Source organism: Diachasmimorpha longicaudata, chromosome 14, assembly GCF_034640455.1.
Source record: "Diachasmimorpha longicaudata isolate KC_UGA_2023 chromosome 14, iyDiaLong2, whole genome shotgun sequence".
NCBI lineage: Eukaryota > Metazoa > Arthropoda > Insecta > Hymenoptera > Braconidae > Diachasmimorpha > Diachasmimorpha longicaudata.
In genome coordinates, this window is record NC_087238.1 from 5,412,516 (window position 1) to 5,431,892 (window position 19,377).

Genomic DNA, 19,377 nt, shown 5'->3' on the forward strand with positions numbered 1-19,377 from the left:
CATTCATTTTAATTCAGAAGATCGAGTGCAGATGTTTTTATTCAATAGATCTCTCTCATTTTAATTCATGATTAATACACAATCAATACAAAAATAGATGACGAGATTCACAATTTCTTGTTTAAAAAATGTAAATAAAATTACAATTGCAATTCATCGGCCTTCTGCTTCTTCACGGCCATCATCATAGCCCCTAGGAAATCATCGAAATTTGATGTCTCGGTGTTATCAGTGAACAATGCGTGCGCCAAAAACGGAACTTTCCGCAGGGCCCGACCACTCAGGCCCACACTCGTGTAGATTAAATTGCGGAAATTGACGGTCGTCTTGCCATGCGATGATATACATTCGTAGATCGGATCTGAGACGTCTCCAATGCAGTCGTACACCTCCCAGGGTTGAATCTCAAAGGACTCCAGAAAATTTACCTGAAAATTCAAAGTTTCTTCGATAAAACGCAACTCAGCCCCAGAATTATTTCTATTTGAATTCATCTACCCTCATCAACTCCTTCAAACACGACGAATAAATCTGATAAATAGCCTTGGGCTCAGGGTGCCCAATGAACTGCTTGATATCAGCCCTATCCACGAATGCCAAGTCTATTGCCTCTGTCACATTGCTTGTCGTCAATATAAGAACGTTTCTGTAACGTTTCAACTGGTCCAGCTGCGTCAAAAGCGCATTGACGACTCTTATTGCGTCACTGGGTTCAGATCCACTGGTGCATGACTTTCTGGCATGTGCCAACGACTCCACCTCATCAATCAGGATGCATACGAGTGCCTGGGGATCGTCCAGGAGCTCTTTCACCCCGTTAAATAACTTCATCACTAATTTACCACTCTAAAAACATAAAAACCCTATTTTACATTTTCTTAACTAAAAAATTAATTTACATACTCGACAGCTTGAGTTTATTCCACATTTTTCTCGAGAATGAGCGAATTTACGAGGCAATGTCATATAATATTATTTATGGAGACTTTAATCCCTCATAAAAAAGTTTTCATGACATTTTCTCTTAGAATCAACAGTTAGCGAGGTAATAGGGGAATCGCTTGATGTACCTCAGAAAACCACTTTGAAAATAGACTGTGGCTGTTTATCTCGACTAGTTCTCCTCGAGGAAAATATTTATTCAGTCGAATTGCAGCTTTGTGAGCTAGAGCTTTGCATAAACTAGTTTTTCCGGTGCCTGGAGGCCCATGGAGAAGAACAACTCTGTTCCAGGTGATGATGTTGGGATCTACATTCTTTTCCGAGAAGAGCATCGTTGTTTCGATGAAATTCAAAAGCTAAAAAGTCAAACGATGATTGAAATATCCTTGGATGTCCCTAAAAATGATACAGAATTTTTCTTGAAGGATTTGAAAATATTTTTTGTACGTTTTCCTTGATTTTTGTTGTGTAGCAAAGGTTTTCCCACAGCCCATTAAATTCTGCAGCTGGTAGAATCCAGTGAGACGAGACTGGGAGCTCCTCAGAATCGGCCTGCATTGTCTCAGTGGACACCTCTTCCAGGGCCAGCCTGTAGATAAAGTATCTGAAGGGCCCACTGTCACTAATTGCAATTTTGTCTTTAGTGTCCTGTCCGGAAATTATGAGAAATGAATCAGAAACTTCAAACGACACTTGAGGTACTTGATGTACAGAGCTTGTTGAACTTAATTTAGGTTACCTTGCCATTATTTCTGAAGCAACAACTGACGAAAGCCACATGATCCCTCAAAAGTTCAATCGGTGAATTATTTGTTGAAATTGGAATGTCCACGTCCACTTGCTCCAGTCTCATCAACTCTAAGTGGACTAATTCAGTTATTCTGTCATTGTTGAGAGTGCTGGGGCAATACAATTGACCATTGACAATAAACCAAAATTATAGAAACTGTCGTGCAGATTATTTCGAGGAACAGAGTGTTTCCTCGAGCATTACCTTTCGTTCCTTTGACATATCTCGACGTCAACAGCTCGTGTTGGCATTTTTAAAGCCCCAGAAGTACGACAAGGTACCAGAGAGTATAATAATTAGTGATATTGGTCTGCAGTCACTTCACTTCTCGGTTGGTTCGTTGGGAATCGAGGACTGATTCTGTTAATCACTACTTTGTTGATACTTTTTATCTAATCGAACCACTCCGACTCTTGTTATTTACGAGGAGCACATGTCAACGGTTTTAATTCGTTAGGGGCATTTAAAAATGGGGAGTGTGGGAGGGAGTGACTTTACCGACTGTTTAAAATGCCTCTGGATTTTTTAAAAATGTTTACCGCCAATGGAAAGTCCAGTTATTTCCTCAGAAATTTTCAATTAAAATTAATTGATTAATCAATCAATAGATAAAACGTTTTGAAAGGAAAAGGGAATTCGATCATTTGTGCGATAAAATGATCGACCAAAAAATCAAAATTGAAATGAACAAACAATTTATTTTAAATGTCTATCGTCTGTGGTGGCTCATGTACAAAAAAATTATTTTAAAAATTATCTGGAAGGTTTTTCATTTGCAAAACCTCCTCATAGAGGTTCATTGCACCACTATTACGCACCATCCGACCACTCTACACTAATTCCATGCAATCTGCGCAATCGGTGCATTCTTTATTCTGTAGATTGATGGTCAACACTCTTTACAATGTTCACATTTTGAATTCAATAACATAATGGTCCGCTGATTGAATTCATCTGAACGATAAATCACCGGTCGCGATTCATTCGCATATTATAAAAGGAACCGGGCGTCATTCGCTCAGTTTGCGCCTGACAACAGGAGAGAGTACAGTGTTTCTTAAATTTTTAATACCAAAAGACCAATTTTTAGGATTTAATAGATCAGCACAACTCAAGATGAAGCTTCTTATATTCACGCTGTGTTTAGTTAGTGCGGTTTTTCATAGTACATCGGCATCGGAAAGGTAACTAATTAATTTTTAACCGCATTCGAAAACTGTTTCGTTTTTTCAGAAGAAATTGCGCAATTTTTGTCAAAATATTGGTTGTGGTATCCAATCAATTGATAAATTATTCAATAGTCAAGTGACTAATCCCGTATCATCCCCCATTTTCAATCATTTCCATCATCTTAAAAACCACAAAAAACAATTATTACATTCCCCCTACACCCACCTCTTCCCCAGGAATCCTCTCCAACCCCAGCTCCCTTACTGTCTGCTGTCCAACCGATTTTACCTCTCAGAATCTCTTCCAGCGATTGCAAGGTGAACTTCACAGAGGAGCACGGCACAATCATCTCCTCCAACGCGACAACCGCCAACAAGAACTGCACCTGGATCATAAATCTCCCTCCCACCAAGTTGATAAAGTTCTTCTTCTCCCGCGTATCAATGCGCAATCCAGAGAACTCTTGCATCAACAATCTCTCGATCAACGAGACCATCAATGGAAACGATTCAAGTCTCGGTCTCTTCTGCAACGACTCCACCCCACTCCCTTTGACAACCACCACCTCCACCGCACGCATCACCTTCCAATCCAACAACTCGATGCTCCAGAACTCCACAAACTCCCACTTCCAGTTGATCTGGATGTCCCTGGACAATCCCAACGTGACCCAGACATGTTCAAAAGCCATCAACGAACCCTCCGGTGCCCTAATGTCCCCGAATTACCCCAACGGTAATCCCCTGCCATTCAACTGCACCTACAAGATCATCCAATCGCCGGGTAAAATTATCCAATTGAGCCTGAACGATCTCCACATAACTAATGACAATAAAACCTGTAACAATCGTTTGAACATATACGACGGTGATGACGAGAATCCAACTATGATTGCTTCAATTTGTGACTCCAAGTACTACGTACCCAGTCGAGTATTCAATTCAAGTACAAATTACATGACCATTAGAATAATCACGGAGACACCATTGGCGAAGTACCAGGGCTTCCACGGTGTCTTCGAGACAATTGACAACAGATGTGGAGGACTGCTGAAGGAGAACGGAAGCATCCATAACCCGGGCTTCGGCGCCGAGCACGAGGCCAACATCAGGTGCAAGTGGAGGATCCAAGCGCCCAAGGATAAGGTCGTCACGATGAAATACTCGAGCTTCAACATCGCCTGGGATCCACTCTGCGAGAACGACTACGTCGCCGTGACTGAGGTTCATGCCAATGGGACCAGGGGAATGCCCAGTAAACACTGCGGTCCTGAAATCCCTGGGGCAATCATCAGCAACACCTCGGTGGTGGATGTCGAGTTCAGGAGCAAGACGAAGGACCTCCTGAAGGGATTCAAGCTTGACTATTCCATTGTTGATAATAAGGGTGATAAGTGAGGGGGAGAGGGGATTTACGTACTGTATTTGGGGGGACGATGCTAACGGAATGGTTGAATAAAGAAAGTAATTAAAGAAAATTGTTTGGTTCTTCATTCACATTGATTTATGCACCTGTTGGTCAATGCTGATGTCAAGGTTGTTGTCGTGTTAAATATTCACTCAAAGGAAGCTGCCAAAGCTTTTCTTCAACTGAAATTTATCAATTTTCCTGCTGAAAGGCGCCAGCGATGGCAGCATGACCTTGTAGAGGGGATTGGGGGATTGATGATTGGGATTGGTGAAGCAAAATGGCGGACATTCAAGATTAACCATTCCTGTGGTCGCTATATCCCTCCAGAGACCATTTGGAGGGTCAAAAGCGCCACCAAACGGGAAGAAAATACCAAGTTTTGGGTTTGAACCAGGTGCCGACTGTGAGAAGCGCCACCGTCGATTCTGGCGGCTGGATGGGCTTCCCAAAAATTCGAGTGCTAATTAAAAAGCTTTCTATACGTTCCTCATCAACATTAAGGGATGAACAATGATGTACTAACAACGTACAATCATGTACATCGGTTAGGTTGACCTTTTGCAAGCTCTCACTAGTCAGGTACATTGAGGCCCCAAACCCCTCAGTTTCTCATGTCCCGCGATACAATCATGAGTGGGTGAGAGCTAAACCAACGGTCAAAACGGATGATATTTGTTTAAATGCCGACGACTAATTGTCCAAATTGTTTTATTTTTGTGACATAAATGGATGGGGACGAGCGACGAGCCTCCAAGAGGCGTTCCCTCGAGGCTGGACGAGAAATAGTGAGTATTATGTGCATTAATACCCCGAAATGTTTGTAAATCTCGGTATTCATTTGAAACCGTTGAGACATTTTATCTTTTTACCCTGAGCATTAGCAAAAAAAATCAATTTTATCGTCATAAAATTGGAGTCAAAGGTTTTGCAGTCCTCGGGGACTCAGGAATGTTCGGGGCTTTGCTTTTTCCTCCTCTGATTGTGTTTATTTTGAATCGGTAGGGAATGACCTTCTAGGGTTCAGATACCAAAAATACATCAATTTAGGGGGAATTATAATTCTGTGTTCTTCTCGCAGCTGGCTAGGTACAAAGCATCACAAGGACGGATGGATACTCAGGGGACTGATCCATCGGATGTTGAGGAGTCATTTGGACACAATGAAACTATTGACACACAAAATTCAAGTGTAAGTTTTTTTATTTTGGTTCAGGTTAAAAGTTGAGGAGATTTTATGGCAGTGGATGTACAATCATGAGGACAACGGAGTCCAGAATTTTTATTAAATTAAATTATGGAAAAAAAAACATCGACAGTTACACACAAACAGTCCCATTAGGTCCCAATTAAACTAATTAAACTCATGAAATTCTTCGGATTAATTCAGCTCCTCGAAGATGCTTCTCTGCGAGACACGACGCAGTCCAGCATGAGTGTTTCGGAGGGAGAGGGTGAGGGAGACATCGAGAACATGGCAGGTCGAGTGGCAGAACTGAAAGAGCTCCTGCAGGGAAAAGAAGCGATGATCGAGTCCCTGAGCGCAGAGATCGACCACATGAGAGGTGAAGCCTGTTCTCCTCACTCCTCCCAGAGCCAGAGCAGTTCGCAATACCGCGACCTGTTGACAACCTATCAACACAAGTTGCAGGACTTCGAGCAGGCGGTGGCCCAACGAGACAATTTAATAACAGAACTGACGTCTTCACTGGAGCAAGCACTGGCATCCAGGGATGCTCTGAAGGACCAGGTCCAGTTCCTGAATTCTCTGCCTATACTGAACCCACCCCAGAAGGGCCCTGAGGAGCCCAGGAGTCCCCCGAGCGCCTCGAACCTTCTCGAGGAGACGATTAAACAGCTCAATGCAAAACTCCAGATCTTGGAGGATGAAAAAACTCAGGAAATTAAATCCTACAAGTGCCAGATCAACGAATTAAACCAGAGAATCCAATCCCTGGAGGTGGAGAGCACCTCGAGCCTCGACGAACGTCAGAAGGTACAAGAGCTTTATGATGCACAAATATCTAAAATCAAAAAAGACATGGAGAAGATCCTGGACAAATTCGCTGTTGAAACTAAACAGAATGCGGAGTCTCATCACCAGGAGATCATTAATTTGGGTGAAGCACATGAGAAGGAGGTGGTTGCCCTGAGGGGGAGGTACGAAGAGCAGGTCAAAGGGCTTCAGGATAGTTATAATCTGGAGCTGGTGGAGGTGGAGAAGAAACACGCGAAGGAGCTCAGTGTCTTTCAGAGCCAATTAGCTAGTTATAAGAAAACTATTGAGGGCATGAAATCACAGATGGAGAGCCATTCAGAGGGGGACAAGGGTGAGGTTCTGGGCTTGAAAAATCAGCTGAGAAATGCTCATCACGAAAGGGAACTCCTTGTAGAACAAATTAAACTACATAAGATTCAAGTGGAGGAGCTCACTGCGAAGTACGTGGCTGCTACTACTGTTTTCGACTCCAAGGAGAGTATCGAGAAGAGTCTGGAGGAGGCGCTGACCAACGTCGCACAACTGACTCAGGAGAATGAGAACTTGAAGTTGCGATACGATGATTTGAGCGCGAAATATTCAGCAGCTCAAGCCTTGATCGAGAACAATCAGATTCACGAGCGATCCATGAGCTCCAGGATTTACGAGCTAGAGAGATCCCTGGGGCGTATGTCAGGGGTCAACAACAGCCTCTTCAGTGAGCTCAACGAGACGACTTATCAGACGTTTGACGATCTAGCCCTTCAGATTCAGCTGTCGCGGCAGAAGCTCGAGGAGAAGGAGGAGCTCGAGAGGAAGCTAACCAACAAGATCAAGCATCTGGAAGAAACGGTTTTGAAGACTTCGAAGGAGCTTGAGGACGTTAACCTCCAGAAGAACAACTACGAGAAGCAGCTGAAGGACTTGAAGAATAGTTTTGATAAGATGATTAACTCAGACAACTCCTCAAGTTCAACGAGGATGAAACAATTGGAGAACGAGTTGGAAGAGATGAAGGACATTCTTAGGAAAAAAGACCTGGCTCTGATAGAGAGGGATAGAAATATGGAGAGCCTGAGGGCTGAGGTGCAACAACTTGAGAACGATTGTAGGCAGCTCATGGGAGGTCTGCAGGCGGCTTGGAATCAGTGTGCAGAACGAGAACTCAAGATGAGTGAATCCCTGATGAACGAGTCTAAGCTAGGGCCCAGCGGCATCAACTTGAGCTGTGTCAGAGAGGATCTCATCGACGCTACTCTGCTCTCTGAAGAAACCTTTAATCATACGAGGCCTGAAGACATCGCTACTACTCTCGTTGGTGGAATCAACTCAGCATTCAATCGATATGAAAACCTCTTCTCTGAATGTGAGAAACTGTGTGATGTCAATAATCAACTGAGACAGGATCTGGAGAGCGTGAAATTGTCTCTAGAACACGTTGCTAGGGAGAAGGAAGGTCTCCTGGAGGAGGTGGACAACCTGAAAGAAAAGCACCGGCAAGAAATCGAGGGGATGAAACAGCAGCACACCGAGGACGTCGATGTCCTGAAGAAACTCTTTGGAGGCAGTGGGGAATGGAAGGAAGAAATGGAGGGAAAACATGCGCAGGAAATGGAGGAGCTAAGGACGTACTTCGAGCAGAAGGTTCTGCATGTTGAGAAGCAGTATTCAGAGGAAATCTTCAGTCAATCTAAGAAATTGAGTGATGATAGCTCGGAGGTGGAAGACATGACTGACGATTTATACTTTGGAGGAGGTGGAGATGCCGAGAATCTCAAGGATGGGGGACTGGGGAGAGAGGTACTTGAGCAGGAGAGCAAGGGCAGCTGTGATAAAAGTCGCGGAGTTACCACCTCTGAACAGGTAATTTTTAATTTATTATTATTTTATTAGTTAAGGGTATCCAAACATTTCATCTTATTTGTCTTCAGTGAAATGCTTTTCTACTTATGTCGATACGATTCACATTTATTATTTAAATAATTCGTTTGGTGGTCTTCTTGTTACTTTGCATGCTTGATCGTCGCCTGATAGTTTAATAGAACTAATATTTCCATTTGTGATTAACCAATTGAATTTGTGGTGAATTACTCGTTGGGCATGCAGCATTCTCAAACTGAATTGGAGCCAATGGAAAATGGAGAGTTGAGTGACCTAAGGGCGGCTTACAGTGTGCAGCTTGAAGAGCAGATTGCTCTTGCTAGATGTGATATTGTCAACGCACTACAGGAGCAGATTCAGGTAGCCATGACCTATTGTCTTCATTGTCTCTCCATGAATTGTAATTGTGCAAATGTCTATGATATTATGTTTATGTCCTTGTGTCATAAAAAGCTCGTTAAAAAATTTATTTCAGGTTCTCCTGGCTGTTGAAGGCGACCCTGAGGAAAACTGGCCCCCTGAGCTTCTCCAACTGCGTAATAAATTTACGAACAATGCCAGGAGAGAGGTGGAGAAATTGAAAGAGTCCCACCAGATTGAAATCTCGAAGCTCAAGGAGGAGTATACGAAGGCCCTGGAGAATTATGAATCGGAGATGAAGGGCCTGACCCAGAGGAGAATGAACTACCAGTTTGATGGACATCTATCCAGCCCGGATGATGTCGTCAAGCAAAGATACGAGAGCCTCCACAAGATATGCTTCATTCTGAAGGGACTTGTCGTGGACTTGATTAAGTACACAGTAACTTGTGAAGAGGAACTCAACAACACATTTATAACGGAAATAATTAAAAGAAGAATAATGTCAGAGGAGCAGAACTCAAGCAACGAAGAGACTGACAAAAATCCGACAATCTCAGAACGTGAAGTCCCGGATATTTCCACGAAGAAGATCATCAAACGGGTCCATTTTGCACCTCAGTCCCAGGAGATTTCGTCGATTATCAATTCGGAGACTGATTCTCTTTTGAGTCTTATTGAGGAAGAGGAGGACATTGGGAAAAAGCTCAGGGATGAGCTGGAGAAATGTTTGGAAAGACTCAGAAGTGAAAGTGCGGAAATTATTTCTGCCTCGTCGACTCCTGGGGAGAGCACGCTTGAAGCTCTATCGAAACAAGTTCTCTGGACTACTAAAGTCAATGAGGAACTCAGTGCCAAGCTCATGGAGGCTGAGGGCATTGTCGAGGATTATCAGGTTGATAATCAACAGCTGAAGATGAAGATCATTGATCTGCAGCAGAAGATTTCAGTGATCGAGGGAGCAAAGGAGATCATTTCTGAGGGCTATGGTGAGCAGGATGAGGCCGGGGGGGAAGTCGTAGTTCAAGATTTCTCGCAATTGCTGGAGAAAGGTGGGGAACGACTTGAGAACAAATTAATTTTTTTATCTCAGTATATCTCATTGAGATTTTAATTACTTTTCTTAAATATCACTATGAATGATCATTCCAGCGCGTCTAGCAACTGTAAATGCAGCTGCAGACCCTGCCTACCATCTTCAACTCATCGAGGAGCTCTGCAGATGTACAGAAAAAATTCTAGAGGATTCGAAACGCGAAAAAGAGGACCTTCAGCAGCAGGTAATTGCTAGATCTTCACTGAGACATGTTGAACTGAACGTTTTGCACTGCATGAACATTGAACACATTGATTTAACTGGGATGAGCTACTTTAGAGTGGTTTTTCATAGTCATTCCAACGTTCATATCCAAAAGTGCTTGATTATTATCGTTTTTTGGGATTTTTGACGTATTATAACTGCCAGCAGGTGTCATTAGATCCCCTTCCTTCCCAAAGCATACACAGGGTGAGAGACAAGGTAAATTATTCCACCTAATTTACTATTATTCAGGAAATCCTAGTTCTGATTTAGTTTTCATATCTAGACTCTTCTGCCCTTTCATTCTATTCTCATCTATCTTTGATTTTTCACCCGATTGTTTCTTTTTTTTAAACTAGGATTTCCTTTAATGATTTTTCAATGAAACATGTTTTTGCGGCTTGTGCATGAAAATTTGCGATGAGTAAAGCTGTTAATTAATTTTTCAAGAATGGAGTTCTGCATTAAAATGTAATTTATTCCTCGAAGAGTTTTCTTTTTATTAAGATTTCTTTCTGATGGATTTAGATCGATGCAGCAGACAAACAACTCAGGAGTACTCGTAAATTTCTGGAGGAACAAGCTAGTGAGAGGGAAATGGAGAGGGATGAGGCTGCGAAGCAAATAAAATCCCTCCACGATCAGCTGAAAGAAAGAGAACGCGACAAAGAACGAGATCTTCGAATTTCCTCTGAGGTGAGCTCATCTCTATTAACTACTCATTTTCATTTTCATTCTCAATCACTTCTGGTTCAGCAAAAATAGATGAATCTTTTTTTTTTTGGTCTAACTATTTTTCTGGTGTTCAGTCGAGGCTTGAAGGGCTCAATTAATGCGATTTACATTGTAACACGCCTTCACTATTCAATTTTGATGAATTTAATTAACACTGGTGTTTTTTTTCTGCACTTTTGTGGGCTTGGTTTTATCATACACATAAAACACGTTTAAATAAAGTCGCCTTCACCTACACCCGACTCATCGCTGGGTTCTTCGAAGGTTCATCTTGACTACAGAGCAACTGTGAGTGGTATTTTTTTATTTAACGTGGATTTGATAAGTTTTTTTTCAAATAATATATTTTTTCGTCATAGAACGTTTTTCAACTGCATGTAAAAAAATTATAGGTGAATTGGAGCAATAATTTTGGAGTAGAATAGTTCAGGGAAAATATTATATAACAAATTACTCTCTTTCATTGACTCAAAATCTCTGAATATTTTGCTCTAAATTCCTTCAATCCCTTCCAATGACCTTCAATGTCTCTTAAATTCCCATTTCCCACTTATCACCTCAAGCTGATCCGTCATCTCCGTCTCCAGGTGGAGGCCCTGGAGCACCAGATGCGCGAGATGACCTCCCAGATATCCGACACTGAGCAAAGAAAAACCGAAACCGAATCGGAGTTGAAAGCAGCAGTGGACAAAATCTGGGTTCTGCGAGACATAATAATGGACCTCGAACAGCAGATTCAATCAAAAATCGATCAAGAGGAAGTTCTAGTCTCCCAAATAACCCACATGAAGGAAGTCATCTCCAGCCAGACTATCACTCACCAAGAACTCGTTGAAGAGCTCGATCAGTTGAAATCAGGAGCTGAAAATATTCACTTACTTTCCCACATTTCCCACCTCCAGACGGAACTCCAGCGTCATCAGTTGAGTAACGAACAGTTCACGGTGAACTCCACAGCTTTGAAGCAGATGAAGTCGGAGCTACGAGAGATGCAGAATAACCTGGACAAACGAATAAAAGAGTTGGAAGCCCTCCACATGACGGGCTCCAACCTCAGTATCAGTCAACCGTCTGAAGACGTCTCGATCCGGGACCAGATTGACGCATCCAGGTGCCCAACTCCAGATGAAGATGGTAATTCTCCCCTGACACTGCCCTTGGATCAACTCCTCAAACTCAAGGAGAAGCTCTTGAAGCACTCCAGAACCGAGGAAGTAGCTTTCAAGAAAATAAAAGATCTGGACATGCAGCTGTCAGCTTTGAAAATACAGAATGAAGAACTCCAGGAGGAGCGAGACATTCTCCAACAGACGACGTCAGACCAGCTCTTCCAGATCGAACAAATGAGGGGAAGACTGGAGCAGTACAAGCAGTCAGCTCCTTTTGCTCAACGCCAGGCGACGTCTCGTCTTGAGCTCGAGCTGCACGAAGTGAACTCGAAAGTCCAGAGCCTCGAGCAACGGCTCTCCGATAAAGACCTGGAGTTGAAGGAGATGAGGAGTCAGTTGGAGCGAGCTAATCTCCTCTTAAAGGAGAAGGAAGAGGAGCTGAATGGTGTAGTTCATCGTGAGGATAATGAGATTATCGCTTTGAGGGAAAAGCTGGAGGTTATTGAGCACGAGAAGCAGATCCTGGAGTCCAAGCTTTCTGTTCAGGAACGAGCCCAGCAAGAGTTTCCCCAGTTAATCGACTCAATGCTTGCTGACAAGAACGAAGAGATTGATCATTTGAAGGAGCAGTTATCTAAGAGGGAGAAACAGCTGGAGGCACTGAACTCGCTGAATATTGAGGAGCCTCGAGGCCCCATTGAGCCAAAAAATTCGGCCAGAACGTTGAGTGATATCTTGTCGATCCACTCAGAGTGCGAGGACATGTCTGAGGCGATCAGGGATACTCCATCGACCAACTTTCACCACAATGTTTCCTCCTTCAGACGAGAGGGTCATGAGGAGCAGGAGCTGCAGAAATCTGAACTCCTGGTACCTCCTCTCGATTTGGGGCCTTCCATTACCACAACTCCAGTCCATTATCGTCATCAGTCGATGAACATCGATTCGATGATGAGTGGTCTCGATTTGAAGTCTCCGACATTAGTCTCCGATGATGGAAAGTCCCTGAATTCTACTTCAAAGGTGACAAAACCATCCCCTCCAGCCAATCAGAAAACAATCCAAGACCTTGAGGATAAGTTGAAAGATATTTATGAAGAGTTGAAGTCCAAATCATCGACTCTGAATAAACGAGAGATGGAATTGAATGAACTGAAAAAAAGTCTCGACGAACTGAGAACGGAATCGAAGGATTCTATCGAAACACTGACAAGGGACAAGGACTTTTACAAGAGTCAGTACGAATTATCACAGGAGTCTGAGAAGAAAATCAGACGAGATATGGAGGAAGTGGAGAATTATCTCAAGGCAAGGTCTGAAGAGCTTGAGTTGTACCAGGAGAAGATTCAACTGAATGAAAAAATTCTATCCGAATCGAAGGACGAAAACATATCATTAAAGAAAGAGATTAAAAAACTTGAGGATATCATTTCAAATTATGAGCAGAAGCTGTCCGAGAAGCTGGAGGAACTGAACAATTTGACCCAGATCATTTTCGAGAAGGACATCACCATTGAAACAGTGAAAACCCGAAACATGGAGATCGAGGATGAGAATAAGCATCTGTATGAGTACAAAACAAAGTTCGAGATGATTAGAAAGGATCTTCTGGACAATCAAAATGAGGTAAAGAGACTGAGCGAGGGGATGAATAGTCGGGACGTCGTCATCCAGAGACTGGAGGACATGGCGAGAAGATCGACTGCCACATCGCCAGAAGATAATAAAGACCAGGAGATTCATCACTTGAAGGATCTCGTTAAAGAAAAGGACAAGCTCATTCAACAGATGACTGACGACAGCAAGAGTCTTCACCGAGAGCTGGAGACAGTCCACAGGAAAATGAAAGAGCCTGGAAATGTCGTGGAGCTGCGTAAGAAGCTGCAGCAGGAGAAGAAGTACAATACTGAACTGACGAAGATGGTGACGAAGCTCTCGAAAGAACTGGAAGTGTTTAAGGAAGACTCACGACACCCTGAAGATCTCGAGGACATGGTACAGAGGGAGTTGAACCTGTCCGCAGATCTTGACAAAAAAATTATGGACGCTATAGAATCAGAATCAGAAGACTTGTCCCATAGGAAAATAGAACTTCATTCTTGCAATTCTTTGACAATAAAACCAGTAGAACAAGACCTCGAGAAGATCATGGAACAGTACTTGGACATAAGGGCGAAACTAAAGGCCCAAAGCAAACTCAATAATGAGCTGACTCATCATAAAAATGAGCTGGAAATCAAGAAGGAGATGCTGCAGTGCCAGATATCAGAATACGAATCTAGAATTCTTCAGTTGAAATCAGATTTCGAAAGAGAATGTAAAAGAAATAATAATTTGTCCGAGGAGTTGTCATCGAAGAAGGCAGCAATGAGAAATTTGGAGGTCCAGGTGAAGAAGGAGAAGACAGCCCACCATAACTCCCAGATGGAGGACTCCAACATGATTGAAATGTTGAGGATCAAGCTGACGTCGTCATTGAACACTGAACAACAGTTGCGAGACAACAATTTGAGTCTCAGAGAGAAAAATAAAATGTTAACGTCTCAGTTATCAGCGTTAAAATTCCAAATAGAGTCGAGGGCTGGTGTTCCACCCCTAGAAATTCCCTCACCCGATCCAGAGATCCCGGAGAGGATATCCGACCTGGAACGTGAGAACCAAGACCTCAGGTCGACTCTTCAAAGTCTGGAATCTGAGAGGAATAAATACAAGAAGGATCTGGAGATCGCCATTGAGGAGACTGAGAAGCTCCTCAGTACCCTAGCAATTGTGGAGGGAGACAAGGATCATCTGGAGATCATTCAGAGACGTCTGAAGGACACCATTAAAACAAGAGAGGAGGAGATTGAGTGGCTCCAGAGGAGAATCAAGGGATTGACTGATGCCGAGGACAAGAGACAGCAGCAGAGGTCTGACGACGAGCACGAACTCAAGAGCCTTCGTCAGGAGATTAAGAATGTCCGAGAGGTGATGCACGACTGGCAGATTGACACTGATCAGATGAGTCAACAGTTGAGGGTTTCATTGTCCGAGAGGGCACAATTGACACAAGTTGTCATGGCGCTGAGAAAGAGCGAGGAAGAGTTGAACAAGAAAGTTAATGAGGCGAGGGCTCAAGAAGAGAAGTTGCAAGATGTGATTAACGAACTCAGAGGACAACTGTTGGCACAGAGGAGTCTTGAGGAGAGGGACGTGGTTGATGGACAGTTTGTTCAGAGCATTAGTGAGTTGCGTGGAAAATTGGAGAGGTATGCACACGAGAAGACAATTCTTCATGAAAAATTGATGAAGGAACGCGCCGAGAGGGAGAGGGCTGAGGCCAGGGTCAGGGAGCTCGAAGTCGTCACCATTCAGAGGAATCTCGAGGATTCAGATCTGTCGAATAAGTTTCAGAAATTGTATGGAAAATATATCAGGGTCGACAGCAAGAGGAAGGCCCTTGCTTTCCAGAAGAGGTACCTTCTCTGTGTCATTGGAGGATATCAGGTGTCTGAGGAGAATACTCTTTCGGTTCTTGCCAAACTTACAAATTCAGAGAAAAGTTTCGTGGATTATGGGAGCGCGAGGAGACGAAAATTCAGGTCGGTTGCACTTGTTGTCGTTTCCATTATCAGGATGAAGTGGCTTGTAGGAAGATGGAGACAGGGAGTCCGGAGAAATGCTGCTAGGGTCGTGGGAGATGCGGACAAGAGTTTTTTGGGGATTCAAAGGGGACTGGGGCACTCACCACCAGTTAGGGAGAAGAGGGCCAATGGGGGAGTTAATTATGAGCATTATTTGGAGAGAATTTCCCACGTCCAGGAAACACTGGGATTGGCTATGGGGGCAGGACAGAAGAGGGATGGGTGATGGAGGAGTAGGGAGGGGTGGTGAAGGGTGAAACGTCTTGACCATATTTGGTAAGAAAAATGTTTACTGATCTTTTGTGATAATTTTTTAGGGTACAAACAGTGCCATGACTTCCCCGGAAAACTGACTTATCATTATTAAGATGATTTGATAGTTGAAAAAAAATTGAGTTATTTCACCCTGTCATTGTTCGATCACTTATCTCGATAATGAGGGGTTTTTGGGGACTGTCTAGGGAATTACTCAATTTCATATAATAAAAAATAGATTCGGTTCGCGTTTCACCAGGTTAGTATTAATATCTCTCCCATGGAGCTAATAGTAAGAGGACCAAATATTTTCGTACACCTTCTAAATGCTCTTTATGTACAAAAAAACGTACGACTTATCGTTTAGTTAAACTACTCATGTAATGTTTTTTCAGCTGGTTTTTTTATTGATAACGTGTGCTATATAGAAAATATTTTTAGGAACATGTGAGATGTGTATGTGAAATAGATCTTCCGTTTGCACAAGATTAATTGCACCAAAGTTAGTTTTTTTTCTATTTTACTCTTTTAGATTTTCAATGGTCGTGAACCACTTGCCACATTATTGTACGGGACAAAGAGAATAGTATAGTGGATTAAGATTTTTCTTTTCAGAAACCTGTGCCTTGTTAATGATAATTGTCCAGTATTTATTATGTCGTATTTCTTTTTTACAATTGTGAATAAAATGAAATGTTACCTTATTGAATAATAAAATTGAATTCATGAAAAGATGGTTGTATACTTTATTCTCACTATTTCGTTGACTTTTTAATGACGGACTTGCACTATTGACAGTTTTCGTTGATTAGTCATGATTTTCCTACGGTAGAAAGAGTGTTTGGAGGCTTTAGTTCAATCTATGACAGTTAAATGTTCGCTCTAGCATCTAGGTTCATTAGAAATCAACGAATTTACTCTCACATATAGTCTCGAAAATAATTAACATTTTTTGATAGACTATTTACATATTTACAAGTAGAAATAGTTCATCTGAGGGAGTTTCTAGAAAATATACATATTTGCGAGGGGTTTGCAGGCAAGAGTGGATGATATTCCGGAGATAATTGATGAGAAATGTCCATAGTCTATGATTTTATCCATTTTTTCATTCAAATCTTCAATTATCTCCATCAGATTCGATAAGATATTGTCGGAAAGATAATTAAACATTCGCCGTATTCTCTCATCGCAAGACTCAACATATGAACATTCCAAAAATCCTGGGGGAGAGCCCTTCCGTTAGCGCCCTAAGCAGGCGTCCTTGAAATTACTGGCATTGAATGCTGCAAAGTAATCGTCATGGAGCTGCCTGATGATGGACTCAATCGAGCACAGTTTATATTCCTTCCTGTACCACTCCCCCTCATCGTTTCTATCCCCATAGCTAGCACTATAGTAGTTCGAGTTCTTGCAGAAGGGGATGGTCTGGGTGACGTCCCTACCATTAATCAGAACTCTGAAATAAAAATCGTTGGCACTGTGGCTCTCGCTTTTGGGATTGGCCTTGCAGATCTCGATGACGAACCTCGAGGCGTAGTGAGGCAGGACTAGGTGATCGGAAACGATCCCCAGGGCGATCGCCAGATACTCCAGGGTCTTATCGTGGGCTGAGAATAGGACGACTTTGGGTTTCGACTCGGAGACAATCTGCATCATGTGGGAGACGATTGTTTTGAGGAGACCGTAGGCCCTGAGGAGGCCGTGCCTCTTCCTGTTGAGGCTCTTCAGGTTTATTCGGGACTCCCACTCGGTGTAGGCGAAGAGCCCTGTCACGTGCTCGGTTTTCACGCAACTCCTCTGGGCATTGTCGAAGTCCACGCAGGGTAGGCTGGCCCCGTGGCAGATGTACGTGAGGAGGGCATCCCTCAGGCTGTTGGGCTTCGGGGAGTCTTCGGGAAGGTCGAAGACAACGTTGGCCGCCTGCTTTATCAGGTTTGTCACTGCCGGGTGGGATTTCAGGCGATCTGATATTTCCTGGAATTGATAAAGTAGCGAAGGACAACGGGTGATTATTTTTTAGACAGACTGCAGCTATTTCAAGAAGTTCGGGTAATATTCAATATGATTATCTGTAATCAATAATCAGGTGAAGCTGAAGTCGTAAATACTGACTGACCGTTCAAACTACTGCCGCAATATCGAGCAACACTTGCAGAAAAATTATAAACCAAACGCTTTGCTATAAATATTAAATTATGTCAGCAGTAGATAATTTTTTTATTTAAAAAAATTAGACTCCTCTCACCTTGTTAAACTGCTTCGAGTACTTCTCAGCAGCAGGACAGGCACAATCACTATTACAAAAAGTAAAACTCGAGACTTCCCTCATGCTGATTTTCCCCAGGCCCTGATACCCATTCTCCTCCAGGAAAGTGTACAACAGTGCGACTGCACTCTGGACAGTTCTCCTGTACCTAGTGCTGTACACGACGACGTCCTTGGCAGTAATGGAAGCATTCGGCAATTTTAACTTATCGTAATAAGCGTTTCTGAGGAGCAAGCCGGTTTTCAGAAGCTGGCTGATCCCCAGAGTCGTCAGTTCTCCGATTTTGCAATCTCTGGTGTTTGCTGGGAGCATTGGAAATCCGTGGAAGGGGCCTAGGAACTGAGCCCAGGCGTTTCGGTAATACAGGGAAGCATTCTCCAGGAAATTTTGGTAGTTCTGGTAGACTGTCTCCAGACGAGGATTCATGGAGAAGTCTCCTGCACAATTTACTGTGCTGATGTTTCTGATATGTGATAAGGGACCTCTGTCCCCGTGTCTGACGAGGATTATTATACCTTCTAGGGTCAAATTCGCATCAATCTTACCTGGGGACAATTTACTCAATTGAAACTCTGATGACAAGTACGATATATCATATCCTATCGTAATTAGTTAAAAATTAAAAAAATCCCCAGTAAATTTAAAAAAATGAGGGGTTCAATAATCTAATTGTTGTCATTTGGTGGCATAATTACCCTCGGCTCCGATGCTAATGTCATCCACCGAATTACAAAATTTGAAGATTCGTTTATTTTTGACATCCGGTTTAAGGTGTCGTGCAAATTCGCGAATTGGAAGATCACTGCTTTGTTTACTCTGCGAAGAGCTCTTCTCGTCAGCTCCTATGTACTTGTACATCCCTGGAGGTCCATAAAAAATGTAGAAATACTCATTAACGAATAGCCAATAGTAATAGGCAACAATAATTACCAGCAACCAGGAGAAATATCCATATGGTGAGTATAATGTAGCAGTAAAATGCCCGGTGTTGATACGAGAGCCTGACCATCTCGATGAGCATTTTGTTATCATCAAATCGCGGGGGAAAAACATTCACCTATTGTCATGAAACATCCAACAATTGATTTCACGTTGTAGCACAGGTGGATACATCGTCACTCGTGTCTGACACGCACCTGACCATTTCCACTGGCATAACGTGAGCTCGATTCAGTTGGAATGACGTATTGAACAGTTTGACCGGACGCACTTGGGGGGTAAAAATTGGTTGGATTCTTCCTTTCGAGTGGAAAAATGGTAGAAAATTTGGGGACGATGTTTCAATTTATTTTCGTCCATCGAGGGGACACAGGTTACGAGGACAGTGAGGGTAGTTTAACGGATTTCAATGCGCAAACGCTGCAATTGGGGTGAAAGTACGAGGGGCGCCACTAGTTGATGTTTTTAATTATTTCAAATGGGGATTTTACACGTTTTTTTATTATTCGGAAATGATGTTTGGCCGTAAAAATGAAGATGTAAAAGTTCAGGTGATTAGTTAGCTGAGTAATTAGCATTAATGGCGGGTGTTCACGGACATTTGTTGTTGGTATTATAT

The 19,377-nt window shown here is 42.8% G+C and overlaps 4 protein-coding genes across 10 annotated transcripts; 2 read left to right on the forward strand and 2 right to left on the reverse strand.

Moving 5' to 3' along the window:
• Positions 1-21: 21 nt before the first annotated feature.
• Positions 22-2,207, reverse strand: LOC135169000 (pachytene checkpoint protein 2 homolog). Its single transcript, XM_064133667.1, has 6 exons — positions 1,937-2,207; positions 1,682-1,841; positions 1,390-1,590; positions 1,071-1,298; positions 499-846; positions 22-428 (listed from the first exon to the last, which is right to left on the reverse strand). The coding sequence occupies exons 1-6, from the start codon at positions 1,981-1,983 to the stop codon at positions 141-143; spliced, it is 1,272 nt and encodes a 423-aa protein (XP_063989737.1). The 5' UTR covers positions 1,984-2,207; the 3' UTR covers positions 22-140.
• Positions 2,208-2,686: 479 nt separating this feature from the next.
• LOC135169001 (procollagen C-endopeptidase enhancer 2-like) lies at positions 2,687-4,358 on the forward strand. The gene is made up of 2 exons (XM_064133668.1): positions 2,687-2,916; positions 3,210-4,358. The coding sequence occupies exons 1-2, from the start codon at positions 2,849-2,851 to the stop codon at positions 4,297-4,299; spliced, it is 1,158 nt and encodes a 385-aa protein (XP_063989738.1). The 5' UTR covers positions 2,687-2,848; the 3' UTR covers positions 4,300-4,358.
• Positions 4,359-4,777: 419 nt separating this feature from the next.
• Positions 4,778-16,282, forward strand: LOC135169386 (golgin subfamily A member 4-like). 6 transcript variants are annotated; one of them, XM_064134336.1, is made up of 10 exons: positions 4,778-5,097; positions 5,391-5,501; positions 5,700-8,150; positions 8,394-8,528; positions 8,644-9,580; positions 9,681-9,808; positions 9,994-10,047; positions 10,357-10,524; positions 10,786-10,851; positions 11,151-16,282. In XM_064134336.1, the coding sequence occupies exons 1-10, from the start codon at positions 5,038-5,040 to the stop codon at positions 15,519-15,521; spliced, it is 8,481 nt and encodes a 2,826-aa protein (XP_063990406.1). In that variant the 5' UTR covers positions 4,778-5,037; the 3' UTR covers positions 15,522-16,282. The 6 variants fall into 6 exon arrangements, with proteins under 6 accessions (XP_063990406.1, XP_063990407.1, XP_063990410.1 ...); XM_064134337.1 differs by having other exon boundaries at positions 9,997-10,047; XM_064134340.1 differs by lacking the exon at positions 10,786-10,851.
• Positions 16,198-19,143, reverse strand: LOC135169387 (2-phosphoxylose phosphatase 1). 2 transcript variants are annotated; one of them, XM_064134344.1, is made up of 5 exons: positions 18,956-19,143; positions 18,750-18,876; positions 18,515-18,679; positions 17,799-18,364; positions 16,198-17,527 (listed from the first exon to the last, which is right to left on the reverse strand). In XM_064134344.1, the coding sequence occupies exons 2-5, from the start codon at positions 18,838-18,840 to the stop codon at positions 16,793-16,795; spliced, it is 1,557 nt and encodes a 518-aa protein (XP_063990414.1). In that variant the 5' UTR covers positions 18,841-18,876; positions 18,956-19,143; the 3' UTR covers positions 16,198-16,792. The 2 variants fall into 2 exon arrangements, with proteins under 2 accessions (XP_063990414.1, XP_063990413.1); XM_064134343.1 differs by having other exon boundaries at positions 18,750-19,143.
• Positions 19,144-19,377: the final 234 nt, after the last annotated feature.

Excerpts from the sequence above, each read along its gene's own strand:
- LOC135169000 (XM_064133667.1), bottom strand. The coding sequence starts at position 1,983 with ATGCCAACACGAGCTGTTGACGTCGAGATATGTCAAAGGAACGAAAG. Across the intron at positions 1,591-1,681 it reads GCTTCAGAAATAATGGCAAG|GACACTAAAGACAAAATTGC; the intron begins GTAACCTAAATT and ends ATTTCCGGACAG. Across the intron at positions 847-1,070 it reads TTTCAAAGTGGTTTTCTGAG|AGTGGTAAATTAGTGATGAA; the intron begins GTACATCAAGCG and ends TTATGTTTTTAG.
- LOC135169001 (XM_064133668.1), top strand. The coding sequence starts at position 2,849 with ATGAAGCTTCTTATATTCACGCTGTGTTTAGTTAGTGCGGTTTTTCAT. Across the intron at positions 2,917-3,209 it reads AGTACATCGGCATCGGAAAG|CGATTGCAAGGTGAACTTCA; the intron begins GTAACTAATTAA and ends AATCTCTTCCAG.
- LOC135169386 (XM_064134336.1), top strand. The coding sequence starts at position 5,038 with ATGGATGGGGACGAGCGACGAGCCTCCAAGAGGCGTTCCCTCGAGGCT. Across the intron at positions 5,098-5,390 it reads TCGAGGCTGGACGAGAAATA|CTGGCTAGGTACAAAGCATC; the intron begins GTGAGTATTATG and ends TTCTTCTCGCAG. Across the intron at positions 9,581-9,680 it reads CTCGCAATTGCTGGAGAAAG|CGCGTCTAGCAACTGTAAAT; the intron begins GTGGGGAACGAC and ends TGATCATTCCAG.
- LOC135169387 (XM_064134344.1), bottom strand. The coding sequence starts at position 18,840 with ATGCTCATCGAGATGGTCAGGCTCTCGTATCAACACCGGGCATTTTAC. Across the intron at positions 18,680-18,749 it reads GATATTTCTCCTGGTTGCTG|GGATGTACAAGTACATAGGA; the intron begins GTAATTATTGTT and ends ATGGACCTCCAG. Across the intron at positions 17,528-17,798 it reads ACTCGAAGCAGTTTAACAAG|GAAATATCAGATCGCCTGAA; the intron begins GTGAGAGGAGTC and ends TATCAATTCCAG.